General features: G+C 43.2%; 1 protein-coding gene across 12 annotated transcripts; it reads right to left on the reverse strand.

Moving 5' to 3' along the window:
* Window positions 1–5,764: 5,764 nt before the first annotated feature.
* Window positions 5,765–27,224, reverse strand: LOC138981859 (insulin-like growth factor 2 mRNA-binding protein 2). 12 transcript variants are annotated; one of them, XM_070354983.1, is made up of 7 exons: window positions 26,888–27,222; window positions 23,635–23,757; window positions 21,553–21,672; window positions 12,374–12,595; window positions 9,736–9,867; window positions 8,761–8,892; window positions 5,765–8,235 (listed from the first exon to the last, which is right to left on the reverse strand). In XM_070354983.1, the coding sequence occupies exons 3-7, from the start codon at window positions 21,637–21,639 to the stop codon at window positions 8,008–8,010; spliced, it is 801 nt and encodes a 266-aa protein (XP_070211084.1). In that variant the 5' UTR covers window positions 21,640–21,672; window positions 23,635–23,757; window positions 26,888–27,222; the 3' UTR covers window positions 5,765–8,007. The 12 variants fall into 12 exon arrangements, 11 of the variants coding, with proteins under 11 accessions (XP_070211084.1, XP_070211083.1, XP_070211076.1 ...); XM_070354982.1 differs by lacking the exon at window positions 26,888–27,222 and adding an exon at window positions 26,744–26,874; XM_070354975.1 differs by lacking the exon at window positions 23,635–23,757 and having other exon boundaries at window positions 21,553–21,669; window positions 26,744–27,224.
* Window positions 27,225–27,904: the final 680 nt, after the last annotated feature.

The following is a 27,904-nucleotide window of genomic DNA, read 5'->3' on the forward strand; positions in this document are numbered from 1 at the left end:
AAGTTCTATCTTCAAAAACAGCCAAGAAAATGAGAAATAGCCTTTTTGACTCACATGCGAAGCAAAAGTGAGTCTATGTACTCACCCGAGTCGTCCGTCCGTAAAACTTTAACGTTGGATATTTCTTGGACACTATTCAGTCTATCAGTACCAAATTTGGCAAGATGGTGTATGATAACAAGGCCCCAAAAAACATACATAGCATCTTGACCTTGCTTCAAGGTCAAGGTCGCAGGGGCCATAAATGTTGTCTAAAAAACAGCTATTTTTCACATTTTTCCCATTTTCTCTGAAGTTTTTGAGATTGAATACCTCACCTATATATGATATATAGGGCAAAGTAAGCCCCATCTTTTGATACCAGTTTGGTTTACCTTGCTTCAAGGTCAAGGTCACAGAAGCTCTTCAAAGTTGGATTGTATACATATTTTGAAGTGACCTTGACCCTGAACTATGGAAGATAACTGTTTCAAACTTAAAAATTATGTGGGGCACATGTTATGCTTTCATCATGAGACACATTTGGTCACATATGATCAAGGTCAAGGTCACTTTGACCCTTATGAAATGTGACCAAAATAAGGTAGTGAACCACTAAAAGTGACCATATCTCATGGTAGAAAGAGCCAATAAGCACCATTGTACTTCCTATGTCTTGAATTAACAGCTTTGTGTTGCATGACCTAGGATGACCTTGACCTTGGGTCAAGGTCACATGTATTTTGGTAGGAAAAATGTGTAAAGCAGTTCTTAGTGTATGATGTCATTGCTAGGTTTAGGTCAAGCATGTGAGTCGTATGGGCTTTGCCCTTCTTGTTTTTATTTTTTTTATGTGAACTCGACCCTTTGCTTGAAATTTGATCATGCACAACTCGCTTTTTATTGCCTAGAGGTCACCAAGGCCTGCAAGTGTGTTGAAAGCTCTAGCTTCATTCAGATTTAAACATCGCAGAATGACCCTCAGTAGACAATGTACAGAAATAACTGTCGGGTTGGCATGGGTTGTGAAAGTTTTCTCTTGGGCAACATTGAGGCACACTTTCCCATGTGACACAATCTCTGACTGGTGCCATGTGTGGTGACGCACCTCGCTCATGATTGGACAATGTTTGAAGAAAGTTTTAAAGACATACTCTCACAACCTACGCAATCCTGACACCTATTCTGAAATTCGTCTATTGCTCAAACATGTTACATAATTAGTTGTTGCAGGCGTTGCCTGAAGTTTTACTGATTTCCAATACACCAAGTTCACTACATGTACAAGTGAAGTCCTACAGAAGAGTGTGTGTGTGTGAACGTGTGTGTAGCAAGGCATGCGCTCCCCTGTTCAACCATAGAAAGACAGCAGCTACACTCTCACTCAACACAAAAACACGGAGACCGAAGGCTTGAAACTAGAATAATTTATTTTTGAGTGGTAGCAAGGAGACAATGTATTGCAGTAAGCTTGCCTGCCACCAATGCACAGAAAACAAACCTGATTGCGAGTTCACAAGCCAATCTCAACTTGACTACCAACGGGTTTTTTATTATTTGTTTATGGGAGTGTTTTTTCTTAAAGTGGTATGTGTAATTTGTGAATACAGAAACACGGTACATGCAATACTGCAAACTTGTTTAGAACAAGAAGTCAAACTTTTCAAAAGTCAAGCAGTGGAATAATCAGAAAGCTAAACAACCGAATGCCAAAAAAGAATAGGTCAGAAAAGTTCTGGCATTTGTAGTACAGCAGTCCCTCTCATGAACGGACACCCTTGGGCCATAGCAAAACTGTCCGTACATTGCAGGTGTCCGGTCACGGGAGGGGTAACCACACCACCCCCTCCCCCATACACTCACAAAGAGACACACAAACAACAGGATTGAGTCTATGCTAATCACTTCTTGTGGCTACTAAACAATAAACTCCTAATACTTCTTTAAACGTTCTGTAAAAAGGATTTGTATGAAAAGTGTTGAAAAGAAGAGATAAAATAAATCCTCAAGGCAGTGAACACACTCACCATGCACTGACATACGAAAGCAGCCACACAAACACAGCACAGAGGAGCGTGTGCAGATGCTTTGCAAGAATAAGCTTGAAAACCAGTTTGAATAAATAGCAGCAGATAGAGCTGCATGTCATAATCATGTAATTTATTTTTTTCTTGTCTGGCTTTATTGACTGCATGCCGATCATGTGGCATGGCAGTGACTTTTCACTCTTCAGTCGGAAATACACTGTACATAACACAGCTCCCATTCTCCCTCACGTAATGCCTACCCCAAGCCGTGACAACTGATGCTTGGAAATTGTGTGGAAGAGTTTGTTTGTTTGTTTATTTGTTGCTTAACGTCCAGCCGACTACGCAGAGCCATATCAGGACGAGGAAGGGGGGGATGAAGGGGGCCACTTGTCAAGGGATTCCTGTTTACAAATGCACTAACCCATTACTTGTGTCCCAGCAGGCTTTAGTAAAACTAAATTAATACCTACTGGAAGATTACCAGTTTCCAGTTTGTTAAAATAGGCTTAACCTATCTACTGCTGGACTTACATCAGAACACTAACAGATTAAACTATACATGAATCGCGAGACAAGCGGCAAGAGAAGAGATTTTTGGAAAAAATACAGGTGAATGAGCAAGAAGGCAGAAAAAAGAAAAGAATTCATGAAGAAAAAGAGAGCATGACAGGAAAGAGGAACCAAAAATCTACCTAACAGCAAACTAGAAAGCTCCTGCGGTTCCAAAAACAGGAGGGGCCTTTAATTTCATAACCGCAGTGCCCCACTGCGGGAGTGTGGAAGAGTACACCTCTCTATTTCTCTCCAATGCTCTTCCTGCTGACATGCAGTGACACCGGACACCCCACAGAGTTTAGCCAGCTAACCCTCCACCCCCCCTCCCTCTCTCTCTCCCTCCCTCCAGCCATGTACTGTGGAGTACTGTTGGGGGCTGTGGCCAGAGAGGCCAGCTGCACTGTTCACTCAGAGCAAAACCAGTTGACAGTGTCGTAACTTTTGACAAAGCAAGACAACTGAAGGGTTCATAGATTAGGCAACCGACTCACTGGTCAAGGCTGAGGGGAAACAAGAGTATCTTGTCAATGAAAGAGGTTACACACAGACACACGATGCTGAGAACTGTGGCCGGTTTTTCACTCACTTTCGCTCAGGACCTTCATCGACTGTGGTTTCTGTTGTTTACGTCCAACAGACAAGAATAAAGAGCTCAGTGCAGTTTCATGTTGGCATCTTCGCTTGTACTCCACTCCTGACCAAAACTACCCCCCCCCCCCCCCCCCCTCCTCAGTGATGGGTACACGTGCACTCAAGTTATCAGTGACTGTCATCACGCCATTGCGGCTGTGATCTTTGTACCAAGAACCGGACTGCTCTGTTATCGATTTTGTTGTGGTGAAAATTTGACGATGGTCTGTCCGTACATTGGAGGTATGACCTGCTGTTGGGACCGAAAATGAGTGTCCGCGTCCACGTTTTGCAGGTGTCTGTTTAAGGGGGGGCAAATATAGAAGGAAAACACTCCGTGCCGAGCAAATGTGTATGTACATGTCAAGTGTCCGCTCACGCCGGGGGCCGTACATTGCAGGGACTGCTGTAGAGCAGATCCAGATTCAAGAAATGAAATTGATTTTAGTTTTAAATTTTTTTTTTCTTTTTTTTTTTCAAAATTATTCCTCCGCTTTCTTGCCTAAAACGAGACAAAGAGAAAAAAACTGAAGTTATAATGCAAGAATCCATTCCAAAGCAAAGAAAAAATTCATATTGTGAGTAAGATTGATAATGCTACAGTGTGCCTTGTCTGGTACAAACACTGTCTGAAGCTGTCCACGTCCGAGTCAAGCTTGGAGCCTTTGTCAGGCATTATTCGCTGACTAACAATTATGAACAACGCAAATGATCTTCAGCCCATTCTGCTGGGAGAAATCAAATCAAGTCAAACTCATAAAGTCGCTCACGTTTACTGAGCTGAACAAGAAAACGGTCTCAATGGTTGATGCAAACATTCAAGTACAGTAGAAGCAGAGACAAAATTTAAAGAAGCCGTCAATCAATTCAAAAACCACAGAAAATGTAATGAAACTTTCAAGAAATTAAACCGTCAAAGCACAACCCAAATCAAGCGTGCCAAGGCCTAGTCTTGTTGTTACTGATAATCCTTCAGACTATAGTTTTCTGCTTTTCACAAAAAGAGTATAAACATCTCCGTTAGATGCTGAAAGTGAATTTTCGTAGCATTCTATCGCATTGTTTCTGTAGGATACAAGACTTAGCTCAAACAAAATTCAAAAACAAAACTGATTCACAAAAACCGTAGTTGAAAAAGGAAACACTTCAAATCTAAAACATACAGTTCTTTTTCGAGGAAATTAAGCAGTACAATGAAGTAACACACTTTGAGAACATCAGCTCGTGTGGAGTTCACATACCTGTCAAGTACTTTTGGCCTCTGACCATAGTAAATGGCATAAGAAACCATAGTTGGGGATCAAAAACCATAGTTAATGCGTGGATCAGGATGTGGTTAAACGCACAAATTCAACTTCTCACACATACACACTAAACCAATCAGATTGTTTTTCGCAAACTAAAAGTAAAACACATAAATTCCTTTCTACACAAACTGCTCTTTATTTACCACTACATGTAATACATTTACACTGCACTCTTGTTCGTTCATTTTTTTGGTCACTTGTCACTTGTGTTCTTTGTTGTATTCATCTGTGCAAATCTTTGCTTTGTCAATCATGCTGCCAGTCACCTTAAAATCATGGCAGCATTCATCAGAGTTAATTTTGACCTGTAAGAAGGCAGTCAGTGTGTCAGCTCCCAGACTGTGATCAACATTTTCCTCACACAGGCCACGTAGAACTGGCGCACATCATGCCAGAACTTCTGTTGTGTGGCTGGTGCAAGCTCCTCCTCAGAAATGAATGAACGGCATTTTTTTTTAAAAATGCTGAAAATGCGTATGGTTTGAGGTATACGACGTAGGACCCAAAAAACACCGAAAAACCGTAAGAATTACGCAGAATGCGTAGGACTTGACAGGTATGAGTTCAGTTCTGTCCAATAGCAAGAAAATTCAACTGTTGATGAAAAGAACATTCAAATCTACACCAAAATGACAAAACTGGAACAATGCCAAAGGTGAATTAGAATACAATCCTGTACAGATCTGCTCACAGCCGAGTCGGCCTGCAAACCAGAAAGAAAAATCCAAATGCATCCAATTGAAGTTGCCCGTGTTTCCATTTTCTCCCGAAGCTGTAACACTGCTGTGCATCAGTAGGCACACTGTCTATGCGGCTGTTAGAACTGGCATCGAAGCGATAACCTTCGAGTGGAGGAAAAGATATCGAATAGTCCAGGGGGAAAAAAGCAACAGCAGTAACGTTCACCAACAAGAAGAGCAAACGCTCGATCGAGTCACTTTCGCAGTTCTGAATATTATATGAGGCATCAGATGGACAGGAAGAAATTGCTACAGTAAAACCTGTCTCTAACGGACACCCTTGGGGAATGGTAATAGTGTCCCTATTAGACAGGTGTCCCTTCTTCACAGGTGGAGGGGCCGGGGCAATATTTTACAAAGAGCACGTAAAATGAACAAGACACTTTTTGTCAGTCCTGTAGTATGTATTTATTGGATTGAACATGAGACTCACTGAAAATGTGAGTAAACAAATGATACATGTAGCAAACAACAACAACAACATCCCCCCACCCCCCCCCCCCCCCCCCCCCCCTAACCCGTTCCCTACCCACACTGTGTATCAAACTTACGCAAGTCGGACGTCACAAAGCTAAAAATAGCTGACTCTTCATCAGTCATTCAACGGGAAATTCCGCAGTGTGTCTCGACCAAATTGGGTCAGCTCTTGTTTCATTCAGTTTTTCTAGTCTCAGCATAAATGCATGGAACAAAAATTTAGCTGTGTTAACTATTGTTTCCTTCGAACGATTGCTTACAAAGAGAGAGAGATCATCACGTCTTCTTTTTCCGATTTGATCCTCGCGATCTGTGTTTTACCACATCCCATCTCCTTCGCCACATCTTGGCATGATTGGCCGCTATCTAGTTTTTTCAAGGCAGCGACACGCTGCTCTAAAGTCAACGCTTTTCTTTTTCCTGCTGGAGATTCCATTTTCAAACACAGTAGTCTACTGTTGCTTTTGATTGTGACTGTATCCACAATGCGGAAAAGCGAAAGTGAGTGAGCGAAAGTGGGTCTCCATCTAAACAAGCCACTGATTGGTCAGAAAAGGGACAGGACAACCAATCAACAACCATTTGTGCTACGGCTACGGCTGCCGAGCACTGTCTGCATAACAGTCGAGTTTTCGAAGTTGCGTTTTTATGTACGTTGTGTCCGTTTGTGACAGTGTTTACACTTCCTACGGTCCAAAAAATCGTGTCCGCGTCCGTAAGTGGCAGGTGTCCGCCCGTTAAAGGTTAGTTATTGTTGAAATCGTGTTCGTGCCATGATAAACTGTCCGTATGTAGCAGGTGGCCGTTACAACAAGGGTCCGCTAGACTCAGGTTTTACTGTATTCACAACACAATACAGATGTAAATAATTTGATGTAAAGAATAATCCTATAAAGTTTGAATCAAATCCGATGAATAGTTTCAGAGATATATTTCAATTTTTTTCCTTCAAGACATACCTGTGACCTTGAAAAAGGTCAAAGGTCACCAAAGCAGACGTCAAAGTGTAGAGGTCACTGGGAGTCACGTTCACATAAAATTTGAGCCCGGTCACTTTTATAGTTTCCGAGAAAAGCCCAACGTTAAGTTGTGTGTTGCCGAACAGAAAAGGCTAGTTATCTCCCTTGTTTTTCTGATAACGTTCGTAAAAGGCTACAGATGTAAATACTTTGATGTAAAGAATAATCCTACAAAGTTTCAATCACATCCGATGAACTTTGTCAAAGATATAAAATGTCTAATTTTTCCTTTGACGCTGACCTGTGACCTTGAAAAAGGTCAAAGGTCAACGAAACCATCGTTAAAGTGTAGAGGTCATTGGAGGTCACGACTAAACAAAATATGAGCCGGATCGCTTTGATAGTTTCCGAGAAAAGTCCAACGTTAAGGTGGTGTCTACGGACGGCCGGCCGGACAGACTAACACTGACCGATTACATAGAGTCACTTTTTCTCAAGTGACTCAAAAATGACATTTTGACTAGTCTTTGATACCGTTACTGGGGGAAAAAGAATGCACAGAACAGAAAATGGGACAAAAATGAAGAAAAGTAAACGGAAAAGGCAGAAGACCGTAAGGTAAGACGGGGGTAATGAAAGGGGGAAAAAGACATCCAGCATGGGGAAAGACAAGGAATGGGATAACATGCGGCATTGTAGGGTGGATTTTATTCCTACTCTTCAGGGAAAAAATGTTTTACAAGGATCACAAGAAATGGGCAAGAGACATGAAATGGGGGAGCTGATTTCACAAAGAAGGGAGGGGAGGGAGACAGAGAAGGGAGGGGAGGGAGACAGAGAAGGGAGGGGAGGGAGACAGAGAGAGGGGAGGGAGACAGAGAAGGGAGGGGAGGGAGACAGGGAGAGGGAGGGAAGAAAGAGACTGGAGGCTGGCAGGCTCTTTGGTACATATCCAGGTGGCGTATAACGTACTTCCACACCCCACCTCACACACAAAAATTCCTGCTCAATGACATTATCTTTGCCGTAAGTACATGCCTTGACCCGTGTGATGCTTATCACAAGAATAATAACAAGTTTTGATGCTTTCAGTTCTGCCAGTGTGAAAAAATAATATGCTCTCAATTCAAACAACAACATGAGCCCTAGTCACTGGCAGTGTACACCACAAAAAACGAGCCAAAACATGTACCTTCAAAGACAATGGCAACGAGACCACTGCGTCTTTCACAAGTCACGCCAATACAGCCCCATGACGCAGAGGTGTGAGAGGTGGGGGGCGGAAGAGACCCAAGGGGAGGGGATGGGGGGGAAGGGGGCATGCAGACGTCTAGTTTCCGTTCATCTGGAGAATCTGGCCAGGCTGTTGGGAGCCTGGACGGCTGGTGCGGCGGGGCTGCTGGAGACCCTGGATGTTGTTCATGAGGGCGCGGATACGTTGCTGGGCCGACTGGCAGGCATAGAAGTGACCGATGATGGTGACGGGCACCTCCTCCACCTCCCCTTGGTCTTCAGGCACCTGCACTATGGCCCCGCTCACTCGCTGCATCTCCTTCACCTGAGCACAATAAGCAAAGTTATCAATCAGCCGCATGCACATTGATCGATCTGACCCGTGCACATTCATCGATTGGCTACTGTAATAGTCTATGAAATTCAGGATTCTCAATGAGCTCAAATTTACCACTTCACCATCATTCCCTTATTCATATCTACTAGAGGTGTACTATGTCACTAACTCTGCTGACCCTTCACTGAACAAAAACAGCCCTACTCTTCATTCCAACCGACTGGAACGCAAAAAAACGCTAAGTACATTTCTTGCACTGCAGGAAAGGTCATGTATACCACCTAACTGAAATCGTCAATCACAAAATCTGACAATAAATGTTTGTTCAGATCAGCAAGATAAAAACATTTTCATTAGTACTCAATTTGATATGAGCAGTAAGATAAGGCTACACGGATGGAACACTCATCATGAAAGAAAATATCCGCATTGTTTTACTGAGAACAAAAGTGAAACAATTATTACTGCTCTGCCTCTGTTAATAATCATTATGCTAGTTTCCACATGGCTCACGTTCTGTCCTCCCTTGCCGATGATGCGTCCAATGGTGGCTTTGGGCACCACCACCTCGGAACGCAGGTGCACCTCATCTTGTCGGGCCAGTCGCATCTCAGATTTCACTTTCTCAAAGATGTAGAACTGGGCCTAGAGAAAGAAAAACTTTTTGTTAAAACTCAAACAACCACCTAATGTAGTCTACTTTAGTGAAACAAATCTAATAACATTTACATAAATAAAATCACATAGCTTAAAACGAAATCAGACCTGTTTACCCACACTTTGAATTTGGTGTACTTTTCACGGAGATTCAGCGTATTTTCAAAATATTGAGCTATTGCTTCAAGGGCAGCAATAACATTGTCCGTTTTCAGAAGTGGAGCTTTTAGGCGTTGCTGCTTTTCGCTTCGACATTATCGTCAACGTCCTGGACTCGACGACAACAGCGGCAGATAAAATCTCGTCATATCACGTCTCACGTGATTACATTGCCCAAACGTCAAAGCTGGATTTTCTCCACTGGGCTATCGCGAGAACAGGTTTGGCAACTTATTTTCCATTTCTTCTTCTTCTTCTTCAATTTAGTGATCACGATCAAACTTGATTTTCTTTAAGATCGGTTGTTTTTTTCTCCAAACGTATTGGTCGTATCCTTGGCAACTTTGCATACAAAATACGGCAAAATCGAATGGGAAAACAGGTCTGCGAAAGTGAAACTCATGCGCAGAGCATAACAATTTCTATGCTGATCATCGAAAGCTACAGAAAGAGGCATGCACACATTCCCTAACCTACTTAACATTGTCAGCACTACTCATTGCATCGGACATGGGATTTTGAAATCACCATCATTTTGTTATTGAAACTAGCGATAGTGGGCAAAGCTGTGGTTGATACGACCTTTTTCTTCGACATGTAAGTCTGTAGCTTTAGGTGAAAATGTGATATCTTGCGCATCCCCGTCTTCACAACGAAATAACATACACATACCTTCCACTGTGCCTCAGGGGTGCCGGTGATGATGACTTTGCGTTCCTCCACACCGTGTTGCCCCTGGTGACCACCACCACCACCAGAATTCTCACTGCCGTTGCTGCCGTTCTTACCCTCGCCGCTCATGATCTGCACAAAACACAGCCTCACCTTACTTTCCACTCTGGCATTTTACCGTGCACATGTTGAAATCACAGCAACTAGTCAAAAGAAGATATTTCTCTTGCTAGTTTTTCCCCCTCTCAAACATGGTCAATTCATCAAGTAAATCTGTTTAACCCATATTTGACTGCAAGCAATGTTGAGAGCACCAGTGCTTAGGCTTAGTAGGTCACAGAGATTTCCACTCTTTTGTGCCAGTGTTGTGAATGTGGGGTACTTGCATGTAAACTGTCACTGTGCAGCTGTTTTTTGTCATATGTGCACCAAAAGGATATAAAACAAGAAGAGCAAACGCTCGATCGAGTCACTTTCGCAGTTCTGAATATTATATGAGGCATCAGATGGACAGGAAGAAATTGCTATTCACAACACAATGCATACCTGAAGAATTCAAGACATACCTGTGACCTTGAAAAAGGTCAAAGGTCACCAAAGCAGACGTCAAAGTGTAGAGGTCACTGGGAGTCACGTTCACATAAAATTTGAGCCCGGTCACTTTTATAGTTTCCGAGAAAAGCCCAACGTTAAGTTGTGTGTTGCCGAACAGAAAAGGCTAGTTATCTCCCTTGTTTTTCTGATAACGTTCGTAAAAGGCTACAGATGTAAATACTTTGATGTAAAGAATAATCCTACAAAGTTTCAATCACATCCGATGAACTTTGTCAAAGATATAAAATGTCTAATTTTTCCTTTGACGCTGACCTGTGACCTTGAAAAAGGTCAAAGGTCAACGAAACCATCGTTAAAGTGTAGAGGTCATTGGAGGTCACGACTAAACAAAATATGAGCCCGATCGCTTTGATAGTTTCCGAGAAAAGTCCAACGTTAAGGTGGTGTCTACGGACGGCCGGACAGACTAACACTGACCGATTACATAGAGTCACTTTTTCTCAAGTGACTCAAAACAAGAAGAGCAAACGCTCGATCGAGTCACTTTCGCAGTTCTGAATATTATATGAGGCATCAGATGGACAGGAAGAAATTGCTATTCACAACACAATGCATACCTGAAGCATACCTGTGACCTTGAAAAAGGTCAAAGGTCACCAAAGCAGACGTCAAAGTGTAGAGGTTACTGGGAGTCATGTTCACATAAAATTTGAGCCCGGTCACTTTTATAGTTTCCGAGAAAAGCCCAACGTTAAGTTGTGTGTTGCCGAACAGAAAAGGCTAGTTATCTCCCTTGTTTTTCTGATAACGTTCGTAAAAGGCTACAGATGTAAATACTTTGATGTAAAGAATAATCCTACAAAGTTTCAATCACATCCGATGAACTTTGTCAAAGATATAAAATGTCTAATTTTTCCTTTGACGCTGACCTGTGACCTTGAAAAAGGTCAAAGGTCAACGAAACCATCGTTAAAGTGTAGAGGTCATTGGAGGTCACGACTAAACAAAATATGAGCCCGATCGCTTTGATAGTTTCCGAGAAAAGTCCAACGTTAAGGTGGTGTCTACGGACGGCCGGCCGGACGGCCGGCCGGACAGACTAACACTGACCGATTACATAGAGTCACATTTTCTCAAGTGACTCAAAAATGAGAAATGATTTTTCTACACACTTATGTGAATTTTAGGATGACAAAATAAAAACCACGAACTCAGGAATAAAAGGAAGTGCAGAATTCATTGTAAAAAAAAATCAACCCGTGTTCAACTCCATTTTTCAACACGAAGAAGCAATATTTAATGCAGAACATATGGTTATAAACTATTCTAAGAAAAACCACAACTGACACCGACATGTCTTCGCCGTCAGACATCATGTATTCTGCCTGAGCATTTCAGCTCTCATTGCTGGATCAAATGTTTCTACAACTTCTTGGTTGTCTAGATTCTCCAGTAGATCGTTTTCTTTATCTCGATCCACCTCAATATCGCTTCCATTGCTTGGGGAACTTCTGACTATCTCCGCCATTGTTGTATTCAAACGTGACAAGTTTTTTGTTTACTTCGGCAGGAAACGAAAACAGTCGCCTCGATTCGAAAATAAAATATTCAAAAATAGTACACAGATGTTGCTTAGTCATCACCCGATCCGGTGACGTAGTTAACTAAACTTGTCTACGTCAGTGATTAACGTGTACACAAGTTTTCCGACATCACCTGCAAAGTACACACAAATGCGTATCCCGTTGTTTGGCTACACCACTCGCTCGCACGTATCCCGGTGTTTGACTAGCCTACACGCGGGCGCGTATCCAGTCAAATATGGGTTACGCCTCGATTCAACTGGTCAGCATAACAGAGTGACTGGTAAAAGTCTGTAAGAGCTGGGATTCCTTCATTGTAAGGAACAAAAATATGAAAAACAGCTACTGCAATTAACCACTTCATTCCAAGGCTTTAAATTGAATAATGCAGCAGTTGCATTAGCCCACATGACTGCTGGGGAAGGGATATAACTCCTCCAGATTTCTTGTGATTCCTAATTCCGATCAATGTCTGGAGAATTGCCCACTGTGACCCTCACCTTGATGCGAGCAGCAGAAAGGTGCATAATGTTCTTGATGTTCTGGCCCTTGCTGCCGATGACGGCGCCGACAGACTGTTCGCGGATGTAGAGGTAGACCACCTCCAGCTGCTGAGGGAGGACCGAGTTGGGGCCCACACCGTAGGGTGAGCGTTGTTGTTGGTAGTAGTTGGTGGCCCCACCCTGTGGATGAAGTATGCCGCCCACATCACTGACTGAACGCTAAGGGTGGTATATTGTGTAAAAAATTCCATCTCACACGGCATAAAGCGCTTTGAACTTCGGATAAGGCGCTATATAAATAAAGAGAATAATAATAAAAAAAAAACATTCTTCACGTCAAGATAACAAGTCACAATTCACACACGTTTCAACTCTTCTCTACTTGGCTTCAAACTGAAAATGAGTATTTGGTACACAATCCTGTGGGCAAATATGCCGCCTACATGCTAAAGGGTGAGCAAAAGATTAATATGCTTTCAATGAAGATGAGAACTAATAATTCATACACATTCAACTCTTCTGCACTTGCCTTCAAACAACATGCTTCTACAATTTGTGTGTGAAAACAATCATAATAATTAATCAAATTTTAATAATAATTCATTTGATTAATATACTTACCCAACTCACATATAGCAATTAACCCTAGTTCAGTGCTGGTAACGCTGTACATGTCCCCTTGGTAACAAGGGAGACAACTCTAAAAAAGAGTGACCAATACCCATACTGGTATCAAGGCCAGACCAATACTGAGTCTGTCTATCGTATGCATGCGCATACGCCGCCATTTGTAGTCATTCTAACCGAAGCCCAACTCACTTCTTTTTTAGAAAAATATACCCCAACAGCGGGGAGGTGGGAGGGAATAAACGATGTGAGTTGGGTCTGAAAATTTATTAAAATTTTTGATTAAATTACATCTTACCCAACTCACATATAGCAGATTGCTACTATAGGTGGCGGGCACTCACCATATCAAGAATGAAGGACCTGTCCTGCCGCTACCAAAGCTGGCAACGCAGAACTTCTCTCTGAGATAATAAAGTATTCTTATTGGAACTACCTGAATTTCTCTATGAGATAATAAAGTATTCTTATTAGAACTACCATCCTGTCGAGTTCCAGCAACATCTCTCAGATAGAAGTTGATGAACACATCTTCAGAGCGCCAGTAAGCCGACTCAAGGACCTCTGAGAGGCGCCCCGAACAAAGAACTGCTAACGAAGAAGCCCAGGCTCTAGCCTCATGAGCCCTGGCCGCAGTAAGAGGCAAGATTGCTCTATTATCGCCTGACTGGCTTTCCCACCAGATGTAAGCCTGCCTAATCGTTGTGGAAACCCACTGGGCCAAAGTGACTCTCGAAATGCCTTTCCCCCGAACCGTGTTGAGGGAGATAAAAAGCAGTTTCTGTGTTTCAGAGCGAATAGGCAAAGTCCGAGACAGGTAGCTGCTGAGGGCTCTAACGGGGCAGTTAAATACATCAGGGTCTCCAGGAGCAAGAACATTGCTCAAGGGGGGAATGCGAATAAGAGGGGATGTTTGACCTGGTTTCTGGTTCTTAGCAAGAAAGTCAGGTCTAAACTTAAGAGAAATGGAGCCATTCTTTTCCTACGAAATATCCCTCGAAAGTCCAGATAACGCATGAACTTCGCTACCCCGTCTAGAGGTAGCAAGTAAAACCAAGAAAAGAGTTTTCCTCGTCACATTAGCCAAACTGGCTGCATGAAGAGGCTGAAACTCATCAGAAGCAAGAAACCGCAAAACCAAAAACAGGTCCCAAGCAGGGAGCTGTGCCTTGGAACGAGCTGTGTCAAGAGAAGCGCCCTTGATGACACTAGCAATAACCCCACTGAGGTTAATCTTGTGACCTAACTGCTTGAGAGTAGAAGAGATCGAAGATCTAACTCGCAGAGAAGAGGGAGAAGCTCCTTCATCTGCTAGCCAGGACAAGTGTTTGGCCACCTGCATATACCTAGGAGAGAGAGGATCAACACACCATTTCGACCAAGCCGCCCAGTGTGAAGAATACACAGAATTGGTCGAATCCCTGAGAGCATGTTGCACCAAATTCAGAGTTGAAGCTGAGGCCCCTGCACGGAACAGAGAGACTCTGACAGAATCCACCCGTGAAGCTGTAGAGCTTGTGGATTTTTGTGCGGTATGCCTGACCGAGGCTGTAACAGATCGCCCTTTCTTACTCCGAGTGGAATTGGAGGACGAACCGCAAGACGGAGTAGATCGGGATACCAGTGCTGGCTGAGCCAAAGAGGTGCAACCAGAACCAGCGCTGACCTCTCTGTCTGCCTTTCTCACGACTCTGCCCAGAAGGCGAAAGGGAGGAAAGGCATAGGCCACCAGATTTGACCAATCCATCTTGAGTGCGTTCACCGCCCATTCTTCAGGATCCGGGAACGGAGACACAAAGAGAGGAAGTCTGGATGAGAACCTTGTCGCGAACAAGTCGAACGGCTTGTTCACTTGCGCCCAGAGACGATGTAGGGCCTGGTGGGACAGAGTCCACTCCGAGTGTATGACCTTGTCCCCCCTGCTCAGGGCATCCGCCAAGACATTGAGACTGCCCTTGAGATAAGTCGCTGACAGAAGAATGCGATGAGCGTTGCACCAAATCATTAAGTGACAAGCGCTGTCTGACAGCCCCTGAGACCGAGTCCCGCCCTGGCGGTTTATGTAGGCCGCTACAGTCATGTTGTCTGTATGTAACCTGACATGGCTGTCTGACAGAAGAGGCAGAAACGCCTGAAGACCCAGAGCCACAGCCTCTAACTCCAGTGCATTTATGTGCCAAGAGACCTGATTGGCGTCCCAAACACCTGACGCCGTCTGCTCTGCCAGGTGTGCTCCCCAACCTGTCTGGGAGGCGTCCGTGAACAGATCGTTCTCCGGGGAAGGGGGAGCAATGGGAACTCCCTGCGAAACCCAGGGAAGGAGCCACATATCCGTGGTACGGCTGAACCAACTCCCCAACTCGACCTGGACATTCCAGCCTTGAGTCGCTTGATTCCATTGTGCTTGCAGAGCTGCCTGAAAAGGCCTCTTGTGAACCCTGCCAAGAGGAACCAGCGGAGCCATCGATTCCATCTGACCTAGCAGCGAGGACAACTCCCGAGCCGTGGATAGATTCTTTCATTAGAGAGAGCGAATCAAAGCCTGCAACTTGTCCACCCTTCTCTGAGAAGGGCGGACTGACCAATCCAAGGTAAGTGAAATGTTGGGACGGTTCCAACTCCGACTTCACTAGATTCACTGTGAAGCCGAGTTGCCCTGCCAGACTGAGAACCCTCTGCGTTTGTGTTCTGCAAAGGTCCTGGTCCTGATGTAAAATCAGCCAGTCGTCCAGATATGCCCTCAACCGCACACCTTCCTGTCTCACCAGGGCACAGAGATGACGAATGACCATGGTGAATATCCAAGGGGAGAGAGAGAGACCGAACGAAAGAGCTCGGAATTGGAAAATTTTCTCTCCCCAGCGGAAGCGGAGCAATTTCCTGTCCGCCGAATGCATGAGCACATGGAAATAGGCGTCCGTCAAGTCGACAGAAGTTGCCCAGTCTCCTGGCCGGAGAGCCTCTCTCATCGAGGCAGGAGTCTCCATTGTGAATTTCACAACTCGAAGATATCTGCTCAGAGTTGACAGATCGAGAACCGGTCTCCATGCTCCTGAAGCTTTGGGGACAACAAAAAGCCTGCCATAGAAACCCAGAGACCCCTGATCGTGAATCTCCTCGATCGCTTCTTTCAAAAGGAGGGAAGTCACCTCTCCCTGCACAGCTGACTTGGCCTCCGGGTCTCTTGGGAACTTGAAAGGCGGAGGTATCCTGGTCAGAGGAGCCTTTCCCTCTGCCCAGAGAAGATGGAATCCACTCGCTGGCCACCATGCGTGACCAGGAAGCGAGCGTCCTGGAGGGGCCGCCCGCCACCATGAAGGTGGGGGCTACCGGGATCAGAGGTTCGGGAAGGCATCATTGGGGTGGGGCTTACGCCCCGACCCCCTAGAACCACCAAAAGAAGAGCCCCTCTTCTGATAAGGAGCACCTCGCCCCCTACCTCGCGAAGAAGTGTTCTGGTTCTGTGCCTTGCCCCCACCAGAGGAAGAAGGCTTCTGACCTTGAGGCTTGCTCTGCGCTTTCTGGAAACCCTGATGCGCAATCCGAGCAATGGCCAAATCTCTTGCATCTTGAGTCTCTTTTTGCAGAGCATCGAGAGATGTACGACCCAAGAGAGAGCCCTCCGTGAAAGGTGAGGCCCTCAGGTTATCAATCGTGCCTTTGTCTCTGATCCTAGACCCAGCTAGGAAAGCCGATCTGCGAGAATGTACTGCGTGAATACAGTCTGGCCGAAAGATTCATCTGTTCTTGTGAAACCTTGGCTAAAGTAGCCAAAAGGGTAGTCACATCCTCCGAGGAGGCATCAAACCGAAATTCAAAAGGATCAAGAGAAGTTGCCATCGACCTTGAGAAAGATCTCTGGAGAGACTCCGACACGGAAGACAACTCCAACCGAGACCTTCCAGTTTCCTCCAATGCCAAAAGGGAAGCTTCAGTATAGGGGACAGACCTGTCCCTACTATACCCATCCTCCCTTAGAGTGGCTAGTTCCGGTGTAACCGGAAGAGCTGACCTAGGTAGAGTAAAAGCCTCAATCAGATTGATAGGCTGAGTACCCAGTTTGAAATTCCGAAAGCCAGCGGAACAAGCAGGAGCTTGTTGATCAGCTTGAGCAAGCCAAGGCTTAGCCGACTCAGGTGCCTCACTGTGTTGTGACAACATAGGAACAGTAGAGCTCTGAGTACTCGACTGAGGACGAAATTTCGTCAGAACTTTCGACATCTCGAAGGCCACAGACGGTGATTCCCGGAACCGGAAAGAACATTTAGTCTCCTTGGAACTCCGGAAATCACCAAGAGCAGAAGGTGGTGGAACAACCTGAGCCTTAGACTCAACCACTCCTTCCTCGAAATACTTGAAAGCCATTTCCGCTGCCTACACAACAGCGTTTGACAGCTTGTGCCGCAACCTGAATTCAGTGCATTCCCCCATAGCGGAAGCACCCTCATCAGAACACCTTTCATGCACATCCGTGCAATCCGGAAGCTGACCCCCAAATTGACTGCCATAGTTCAACAAGGAGCCAGCTTTACTGTCCTCTTCCTGCCCCCAGGGCGGAAGCGCAAGCTGCACACCCTGGCCAAAATCTTCTGATAAAGCTGGGTGCACCAAGACTTCCGTTCGCTCCTCAGGGTCCCTACCCCGCACTGACCGACCGACAGAGCGGTGGAAGCCAGCCCAGGGATCAGAACTTTCGCCCCTACGAATCATGTCAGGGGTTACTTTCTCCTGAAGACGCGCTACGCTTTGGCCGGAGAACCCGGTTACTTGCGTAGCTGACATAAATTTAGATTGAGCTGGAACGCCGGAAGACGGACCACTCAAGGAAAGGAAGTGACGGTCATCATCATCCTGTGCAGCATGAACATCCGCGTGCGTGACCGTAGCGGAAGGGGAAGGGCGAACCTTGGCCAGAGAAGAAACATCAGTCACCACGGAAGGAAGGGCCCGAAGCTCAGCTCTCGTGGACGAAATCTCCGCAGCCAAAGATGAAACCTACGAACTGAGCGAAAGTAGCAAAGCAGCTACGTCCGCAGAAGCCAAACCAGAACCCACAGAAGAGGAAGTCCCTTTAACGGGCTTATCTTCATGATCGACCTGGTCCGAAGACCTAACAGGTAAAATGGAGGTAGCCGGCAAATCGACCAATCTATATATATATACGACTTGTGTCTGTCTGTCTGTCTGTGTGTGTGTGTGTGTGTCCGCAATGCACGGCCAAAGTTCTCGGTGGATCTTTTTCAAATTTGGAGACCGTATTCAGCTACACCCCGGACACAACCTCATCGATGAGATATTTCAACACGTGCTCTCAGCGCGCAGCGCTGAACCGATTTTAGTTTTTATCTGGATCCATTCCCAGTATCTCTTCCTTATCTTCTCCAGTGTTTTCAGCGTTTATCTCCCTTCCTTCGTGTGGCGTCAATCCATATTCCCGTTACTACGTTACTATTTTTAGAATGTCACGATTGCACCCGTAAGTTGTCCTTACTGTAAAAGTGAAAAGGTCGAATCAATTTATAGCCACGCGAAAAATTAGATATACATATATATATACGGCTTCTGTGTGTGTGTGTGTGTGTGTGTGTGTGGGCAACACCTGTGGATTGTAGAGTTCTGTTTGTGATGTGGTCTAGGGGATTTGGTGTGTCTGTATGTTCAGGCCTTCCTTCGAGAAGCCATAACAGTTATTCTCAATCCCGTTTGAGTGGACTTCGCCTTCAAAGGTGATTGTGGTGTTTTGGCACTCGGTTACATTTGGCGTCGTCGACAGCGATGGGACTCGACATGAAATGTTCAGGCCACTGAATCATTTTCGTACTGTTCCCATTCCACCTGGGAGGGACCTAAGTTCATTCAAAGGGGGTCGACTGTCATCTATCTCTATATATTTATATATACGGGTCATTCTCAGAAATGGTGGTCCAAAGTGTTACATACAAAGTAAAAAATAAAGTGTCAAGAAATACAAAATAATTGTTTTTACTATGAAGTCTATTGTTTGCTATACATAATAATGCAAAAATTAGACAAGAGTAATTGGTTGCTGAATAAGAGACGTTTTAAAGTGTTGTATTTACGTGATGAATGTTGTAACATGGAAACCAAATTCCAACTTTAAACCACCTAAGCCTTCAATCCTTTGTGCATTTTTTATCAGTTCTGCAGTATTTTTGTGTTCTACCCAACACATTCTAGTTATGAAAGGTAAGGACTTCAACTAATATTGGTAAAAAAATGACATTTGGAACTGACTAAGGTGAATGTCGCAACACAGACACGAAATGCTTGAACCACTTTCGGTTCCTGTGCGACAGACATGAATCTGCACTGTTTGGCCTTTCCTGCCGGCAAAACCCGTCTGACCCAAAATAACTACACAAAACACAATTCCTCAGAGTTTGCTGTATTTGTTGAAAGTTCCTGTTGCGTTCAGATTACCAATTTTAAGTACTTGATGAATGTCGAACATCGACAATCAGAGGATACGAAAACTTCTTGGCTGCTTTGTTCCACTAAACTTCGCGCTTTGAGAGACTGTTTGCACTCGATATCCTTCCGACACTACATTGTCGCCATCCGCGGTGTGTAAGTTTGTGACAAAGCTTTGCAGGCTCGACAATTAAGTAAAAAATATCTTCAGTCGTAACGTAGGTCGGGAAACGACGCCATGAGTTTCAGCAAATGATATGATTCTGGTGTTTTCTGTGAATATTTGGCTGTGATTCAAAGGACTATTTTCTTGTTCGAACTTCCTGTGCGTCAAAGAGCTAAAAATAGCCGTGATGTGGCAAAGTCATGGAGCACATTGCTGTCCGATGTTCGCGCGTCGAGTCCGGATACGCTGTCTGTCTCTGTCTCGCGATTCACCCGCGCGAAGCCGGGTATTCCTCTAGTACATCAATACATTTCTTGGAAGTCGGTTCTAAAACAGAAACAACAGCCTGGCCGGTTTGTTTAGATTTCCTAGGCGTTTTCTTGGAAGGAGAGGACTCAGCAGCCACCTATTTAGGGGTATGCCTCTTCCTGCTATTATCAGCCATGACAAAAAGACAGAAGAAAAAAAATGTTGAAAATTTTTTACAAGTCCAAATTGTGGCCAAAAACGCCGTCAAAATCATGAAAAGACAAGGAAAGATCTCACCTCAACATAGTAGCGAAGTCAAAACGAATAGCAGAAAACCAAGAGGAATGTAACAAAGTCAAAAGACGAAGTGACAACGGCTGCAAAACAGCCAGAGCGTACAAAATAGCGACCAACTTGACAGAGCGCCGAGGTAGGAATGACTACAAATGGCGGCGTATGCGCACGCATACGGAAGACAGACTCAGTACTGGTCTGGCCTTGATACCAGTATGGGTATTGGTCACTCTTTTTTAGAGTTGTCTCCCTTGTTACCAAGGGGACGCGTACAGCATTACCAGCACTGAACTAGGGTTAATTGCTATATGTGAGTTGGGTAAGATATGTAATTTAATTTACATTTAAACTCTTGTGTAATTGGCTTCAAGCTTAATGCTTCTGCACATGTCTGAGACACTTTTAAATGTTACTCATTTGTATCTGCTCAGCATTTAAATAGTCTGAAAAAAACATTTGAATCCCAAATAGTGAGCCGATTCCAGGCCCAACTCTTAAACTACCTTACAATTGAACCCTTGGAGGTAAAATAAATAAAATAAATAAATTCAGCAAAAAGTTTGAAGATAATCATATAGGCCCATTGCAGAAACTCAAGTTAACAACAGCATTTCTACTCGGCGCGCGCGGTATGAGAATCACGGGTCGTAACTCTCTGGAATTGGTCATCCGCCGCCATGTTGGATGCCTTGCACGATCTCTGACAGTGCTTGAGCGTTGGGTGGCGACTCGACAAAAGTGAAAATGACACGTTGTGTGGCCAAAACCTGCAGTCAGCAGGCACACTTTAGGATCCCTAAAGTTGTTTACCATCAGGGTGACAACTGGAAGGAAGTTACTGAGCGGAGAAGACGATTATAACTGGTTATTTTTTGCTGTGTGCAGTGCGCTAATCAACAATTGTCCATCGGTTGTGCCTTCAGAGTGAACACTGTGATAGGATGCTTTGAAAATTATACTTTGCAGTAGTTACCTGAGCTGCATTGTACCTCATTTGCCTGTCTTGAGAGCTTTATCTTGTGAATTTTGGTGCACTGTCTGCATGGTAATTTGAGATAAAGAATAAATAAATGAATATAATAATGTATTCTTGCTTTACTTTTTATGTTGTGCTGTTGTGTTAAAAAGGCAGATCCCCTTTGGACTCATGCATGCACAGTTTTCTTCATTTTGTCTGCATACACAGTGAAATACGCAAAAAGAACAAGAGTGCAATGAAGAAAACTAACAAAGACGGCATCCAATATGGCGGCGCGAAGAGAGTATGAGCGGAGTTGTGCCCCTTAGGGCTAAAGCTAGCCGATCCATTTGATAACGTCACGCCGAGTAAGAAGAATGAATTGGACCTATAGATATGTGACACTGCAAAGACAGGAGGGATGAGAAGATAAAGTGTTGTGTGACTGACCATGTATGGATATGGTGGGCGTGCACCAGGGTAGTTGTTCATGCCGCCAGGCATCATGGGTAGGGTGGGCAGGCCGCTGAACATCATCTGTTGTTGCTGCAACCCAAAGCCGCCGTTCTGCTGTGAACAAGCCAAGAGCAAACTGTTAGAAAAATATTAAATACAAAGCAATTCATGTCAATGGTACACGGGTCAAGGTACAGAAAAAGCTGCAAGCACTGATTATAAGAGAAACATGAGCTTCAACCACAAAACCACAGATTTCTGCTATCCCTACAGCTTGTAGATAAATGCTGCAAAGTACGTTTTCAATCTGATTATGTCTGTCAGTCAGGGATTCTTGTTACTGGCTTCTGCTAAAATGAATTTGCTTACAATTATTTCTAGTCCCAGAGAGAGAGGGGTGACCTAACAGAGCTGAAAGAAATTGGGGGCAATAATACACTTGATGCAAAACATATTTTTACATATTTAGAGCTTTTCGTAATGTGTTATTGATATAAGCAGATTCGCGATCGTCAATAATGATTTTTCATGGTGTGTAATTTTTAAATTTGGAAAGGAATTGTTGTGTAAGACAGTTTCAAGCGAGCTATCTTTCGCGGATGTATTTACTGTGCAACAACTCTAGATATGGCAAAAGTGTCACGTGATAATCAACTTTGTCACATGATCATAACAAAATGGCAACGGAGCAGACGACTTTTTTCGTAACCAGTTGGGAGTGATGCAACAATATCACTGTCTCCTTCCCACAGCTGTCTCAAAATTTCGACTTGTTTTGACCTTAAAACGATGTCAACTTTGTGTAGACTCTCCTCGCTGTCCGAACACCCCGGTGTGCACGATTAAGAACCCAAGTTGACAGCGAAAGTCTCAGGGCTTGGAGTTGGAAACACGCATGCATGGAAAAGAGAGAACAAAATGGGTAGCGCCGTACTGTATGGAAAGCTTGCTTTCCCAAGGACTACATAAAAATCTTATCCTTATCTTATGTTATCCTAGAGGGAGTATCCCTTTGACTTGTTTTGATATTTACACCATTTGATTATTAGATGAAATATCGAGTTGTCAGTTTAACTTCATAACTATAATGGGTTTTCTGTCTGCTACACAGCTGGTAACTGCAGTTGGGGTCATTTCAGTATGAAGCAGGTTGATATTAACTAAGCTTGCTTTGCTTCTTCCTCATCCACCCTTTATCTAGAAATGTTGGTTATACGTGTACATGTATACATGGAACCGAATGCCCGAAGTTCTCCCAGTAAGGCCAAAAAAAAATAGGTCTGTTTACGGTAACCCGACCGACCCTAGTTTTTTCGCGCGACCCTAGACTTTTTTTTGGCATTTGGGGAAAAAAAAATAAAAAAATCTTGTTTTTTTGGCAAAATAACGTAAAAATATGGTTTTTTGGGAAAAAAAAAAAAAAATCCCCACCTACCGACCCTATTTTTTTGGCCTATGTTACCGTAAACAGACCTCTTTTTTTTTGGCCTAAGGTCATATATTGTACTACGTTGCAAGCCCCTGGAGCAATTTTTTGATTAGTGCTTTTGTGAACAAGAAACAATTAACAAGTGGCTCTATCCCATCTCCCCCCTTTCCCCTATCCCATCTCCCCCCTTCCCCCGTCGCGATACAACCTTGAATGGTTGAAAACGACGTTAAACACCAAATAAAGAAAGAAAGAAAGAATGCCCGAAGCACAAGAATCACCGTTGGAGGCAAGGCCAGTCAAACAGGATTGAGATTTTAGAGCCAATTTCTTTGCCCTACAAAAACTGCTATAGGTACACAAAGGTTCCCAAGAGCATACAAGGAGTCTGCAGCAGCCAGACCCAATCACAAACAGAGCTCCACAACTGACAGGTGTCTAGCTGGCAACGTAGAAGAAACGTGGAGCTCTTTGCTGGCAGACAACTCTGCAGAGTCTGCTGTGAAGGGTGATGCGCTAGTCTCCCTGTCACATACACTTTTGGGAATGTGCATAAAGTTTCATCTGTAAACCAAGAAGGATTATCTGATGTTTTTAAGGGATGGATGGAGGAGGGAGGATGTGCTGGCTGAAGAGTACTTGCTTACATTTTAACTTTTTTTCCTCTTTCTTTACAAGGGCTCAGCCAGCTCACTTGAAAACCCAGCGTCAAAAGCGAGTGGGCAAGAAGAAAAGGTGCGCCATCTTGTAGCCCTCAGCTGCCCTGGGAACTACACAACACACAGACCATGATTGCACCACATCTCTCGCCCAATCTGACCAACAGTCCAAAGTTATGCATCTCTCTTCTTTTTTTCTTTCTTTTTATATTTAGTCAAGTTTTGACTAAATATTTTAACATCGAGGGGGAATCGAAACGAGGGTCGTGGTGTATGTGCGTGTGTGTGTGTGTGTGTGTGTGTGTGTGTGTGTGTGTGTAGAGCGATTCAGACTAAACTACTGGACCGATCTTTATGAAATTTGACATGAGAGTTCCTGGGTATGAAATCCCCGAACGTTTTTTTCATTTTTTTGATAAATGTCTTTGATGACGTCATATCCGGCTTTTCGTGAAAGTTGAGGCGGCACTGTCACGCCCTCATTTTTCAACCAAATTGGTTCAAATTTTGGTCAAGTCATCTTCGACGAAGCCCGGGGTTCGGTATTGCATTTCAGCTTGGTGGCTTAAAAATTAATTAATGACTTTGGTCATTAAAAATCGGAAAATTGTAAAAAAAAATAAAAATTTATAAAACGATCCAAATTTACGTTTATCTTATTCTCCATCATTTGCTGATTCCAAAAACATATAAATATGTTATATTCGGATTAAAAACAAGCTCTGAAAATTAAATATATAAAAATTATTATCAAAATTAAATTGTCCAAATCAATTTAAAAACACATTCATCTTATTCCTTGTCGCTTCCTGATTCCAAAAACATATAGATATGATATGTTTGGATTAAAAACACGCTCAGAAAGTTAAAACAAAGAGAGGTACAGAAAAGCGTGCTATCCTTCTTAGCGCAACTACTACCCCGCTCTTCTTGTCAATTTCACTGCCTTTGCCATGAGCGGTGGACTGACGATGCTACGAGTATACGGTCTTGCTGAAAAATGGCAGCTACTTGACTAAATATTGTATTTTCGCCTTACGCGACTTGTTTTTACTTCTTGTTCTCTGCAGTTTCTGTGGTGAGTCATGCATTGTATGCACGAGGCATTTACATTTACTAGAGCTCATTCAATCTGAAATGGGAGGAGGGAAGTTAATGTGAGAGAGAGAGAGAGAGAGAGAGTGTGTGTGTGTGTGTGTGTGTGTGTGTGTGTGTGTGTGTGTGTGTGTGTGTGTGTGTGTGTGAGAGAGAGAGAGAGTTTGTGTTTGTGAGAGAGAGAGAGTTTGTGGTGTGTGTGTGTGTGAGAGAGAGAGAGAGTGTGTGTGTGTGTGTGTGTCACTGTCTGTTCCTGTGAATGAATACGTTCACTTTTTTATGGATGCATACATCAATGTTTCGATGAGAAACTAGTAAGGAAAATGTTTCTCAGTGCCTGTAATTTTTTTTCATCCATGGCTCAAAGTTGTATAGTTTTACAATTCCAAAATTGTGTGGCTTTGCTTAGCTTTTTAACATGTTGGTCGTGGAAGTTACAACTGAAATAGTTTGTTGGAAAGTAAATGGCTGGCTGTCTAAGATTGTGCTTCTTTCCATTTTTAGTGTAGAAACAACATGTGGAGTAAAAATGTGTGACTTACAAACTTTTCTAATGCATTTGTATAGTGATCCTTTTTACATTTAGTCAAGTTTTGACTAAATGTTTTAACATAGAGGGGGGAATCGAGACGAGGGTCGTGGTGTATGTGTGTGTGTCTGTCTGTGTGTGTGTGTAGAGCGATTCAGACTAAACTACTGGGCCGATCTTTATGAAATTTGACATGAGAGTTCCTGGGTATGATATCCCCGGACGTTTTTTTCATTTTTTCGATAAATACCTTTGATGACGTCATATCCGGCTTTTTGTAAAAGTTGAGGCGGCACTGTCACACCCTCATTTTTCAATTAAATTGATTGAAATTTTGGCAAAGCAATCTTCGATGAAGGCCGGGGTTTGGTATTGCATTTCAGCTGGGTGGCTTAAAAACTAATGAGTGAGTTTGGTCATTAAAAATCGGAAACTTGTAATTAAAATAATTTTTTTATTAAACGATCCAAAAACAATTTCATCTTATTCTTCGTCATTTTCTGATTCCAAAAACATATACATATGTTATATTTGGATTAAAAACAAGCTCTGAAAATTAAAAATATAAAAATTATGATCAAAATTAAATTTCCTAAATCGATTCAAAAACTATTTCATCTTATTCCTTGTCGGTTCCCGATTCCAAAAACATATAGATATGATATGTTTGGATTAAAAACACGCTCAGAAAGTTAAAACGAAGAGAGGTACAGTAAAGCGTGCTATGAAGCACAGCGCAATCGCTACCGCGCCAAACAGGCTCGTCACTTTCACTGCCTTTTGCACTAGCGGCGGACTACGTTCAGTTTCATTCTGTGAGTTCCACAGCTTGACTAAATGTAGTAATTTCGCCTTACGCGACTTGTTTTCCTTTCTTTTTTTTTTGTAAAGGAAAGGGAGAAAAAAATTTCACGAAGCATGTATTTGGTTGGTATGACTTCTTTTATAATCATGTTTCAAATAAGTGTTATGAGTTTGTATAATAGTGTGTCAAAACAGGTGTTGACAGTCAAAGAAGAAATCATTGCTTAAAGTGGTGTTAGCATGTGATACAAGGGCAGCAACTTGATGTACATTTTCTGATTGATTTCTGTTGTGAGAGTTATGTCCTCATGATGATTTATCTTTAATTTGGTTCTGCAGAGCGGACCAGTCTAGGTGATGGTACGGTGATGGTACTTTTCAATCAAAAAACTAATAGGACATCATGTCCTGACTACAAAAAAAACAATAGGACATTCAGATCAAGCGAACCAATCATGGCACCTAACCTTTTTAGATGACTCAGAATATATATGAATAAAGGCAAATAAAAAGTGAACAGTTCCAAATTTATTTTATTATTTTAAATGCAAGTGTTCAGTAGGGTTACTTTCACACACACAGACTCATGCTTCAGAATGTCATAAGTGATCTTTCACACACACACACACACACACACACACACACTATGCTTCAGAATTAATGTCATACGTGATCATTTTCAGTGAGCTTGAACAGCTTTCTATCCTTCTTTAACTTCCATGGCGGGGTAAAAACGGTCTGCAACTTGACTGTCCGTGTCGTCCTTTTTTTAACAAAGCCACTAAAAAGTGTCTGCCCTTTTCCCACGCAAACCTTTTTCTTCGGCGGCATCTTTGCAGAAATGTGGCGGCGGAAGTGTGTCGCTGTCAAAAGTAGCGAGAGTTGTGGCTCTTGTAATATTGTTCGGTCGAGAGTTGCGTCCCTTGTGTTATTGTTCGACCGAGAGTGAAAATTGAAGTTCAAGTAGGCCCCGATTCGAACTCGTTTTAACGGGGTTTGATACTTCAGTTTGTACAGATTCTTCTTGCAGTGACCGCTCTAGACGTAATACTATCGGACAATGACCGCTGACTTCGCGATCGGATCGGACATTTGACGGGACAGAGGTGTTTGCAATCGGTCATTTTACAACCTAAAATCGGTCTATGACCGATGACCGACGCCTCGGAACATCACTGCAGACTGTAGTTGTGAAGAGACCCACAGACACAATGGGAAGAGCATACAACACTGGGTTTTTTATATTTAGTCAAGTTTTGACTAAATATTTTAACATCGAGGGGGAATCGAAACGAGGGTCGTGGTGTATGTGCGTGTGTGTGTGTGTGTGTCTGTGTGTGTGTGTGTGTGTGTGTAGAGCGATTCAGACTAAACTACTGGACCGATCTTTATGAAATTTGACATGAGAGTTCCTGGGTATGAAATCCCCGAACGTTTTTTTCATTTTTGTGATAAATGTCTTTGATGACGTCATATCCGGCTTTTCGTGAAAGTTGAGGCGGCACTGTCACGCCCTCATTTTTCAACCAAATTGGTTGAAATTTTGGTCAAGTAATCTTCGACGAAGCCCGGACTTCGGTATTGCATTTCAGCTTGGTGGCTTAAAAATTAATTAATGACTTTGGTCATTAAAAATCTGAAAATTGTAAAAAAAAATAAAAATTTATAAAACGATCCAAATTTACGTTTATCTTATTCTCCATCATTTGCTGATTCCAAAAACATATAAATATGTTCTATTCGGATTAAAAACAAGCTCTGAAAATTAAATATATAAAAATTATTATCAAAATTAAATTGTCCAAATCAATCTAAAAACACTTTCATCTT

This window comes from Littorina saxatilis, linkage group LG12 (assembly GCF_037325665.1).
Source record: "Littorina saxatilis isolate snail1 linkage group LG12, US_GU_Lsax_2.0, whole genome shotgun sequence".
NCBI lineage: Eukaryota > Metazoa > Mollusca > Gastropoda > Littorinimorpha > Littorinidae > Littorina > Littorina saxatilis.

Coding starts and splice junctions, on each gene's coding strand:
- LOC138981859 (XM_070354974.1), bottom strand. CDS start 26,905: ATGCCGCCGAAGAAAAAGGTTTGCGTGGGAAAAGGGCAGACACTTTTT. Junction 9,868..12,373: donor TTTCTGCTGCTCGCATCAAG/GTGAGGGTCACA, acceptor TGTTTTGTGCAG/ATCATGAGCGGCGAGGGTAA. Junction 8,236..8,760: donor TCGGCAAGGGAGGACAGAAC/GTGAGCCATGTG, acceptor TATTGTGCTCAG/GTGAAGGAGATGCAGCGAGT.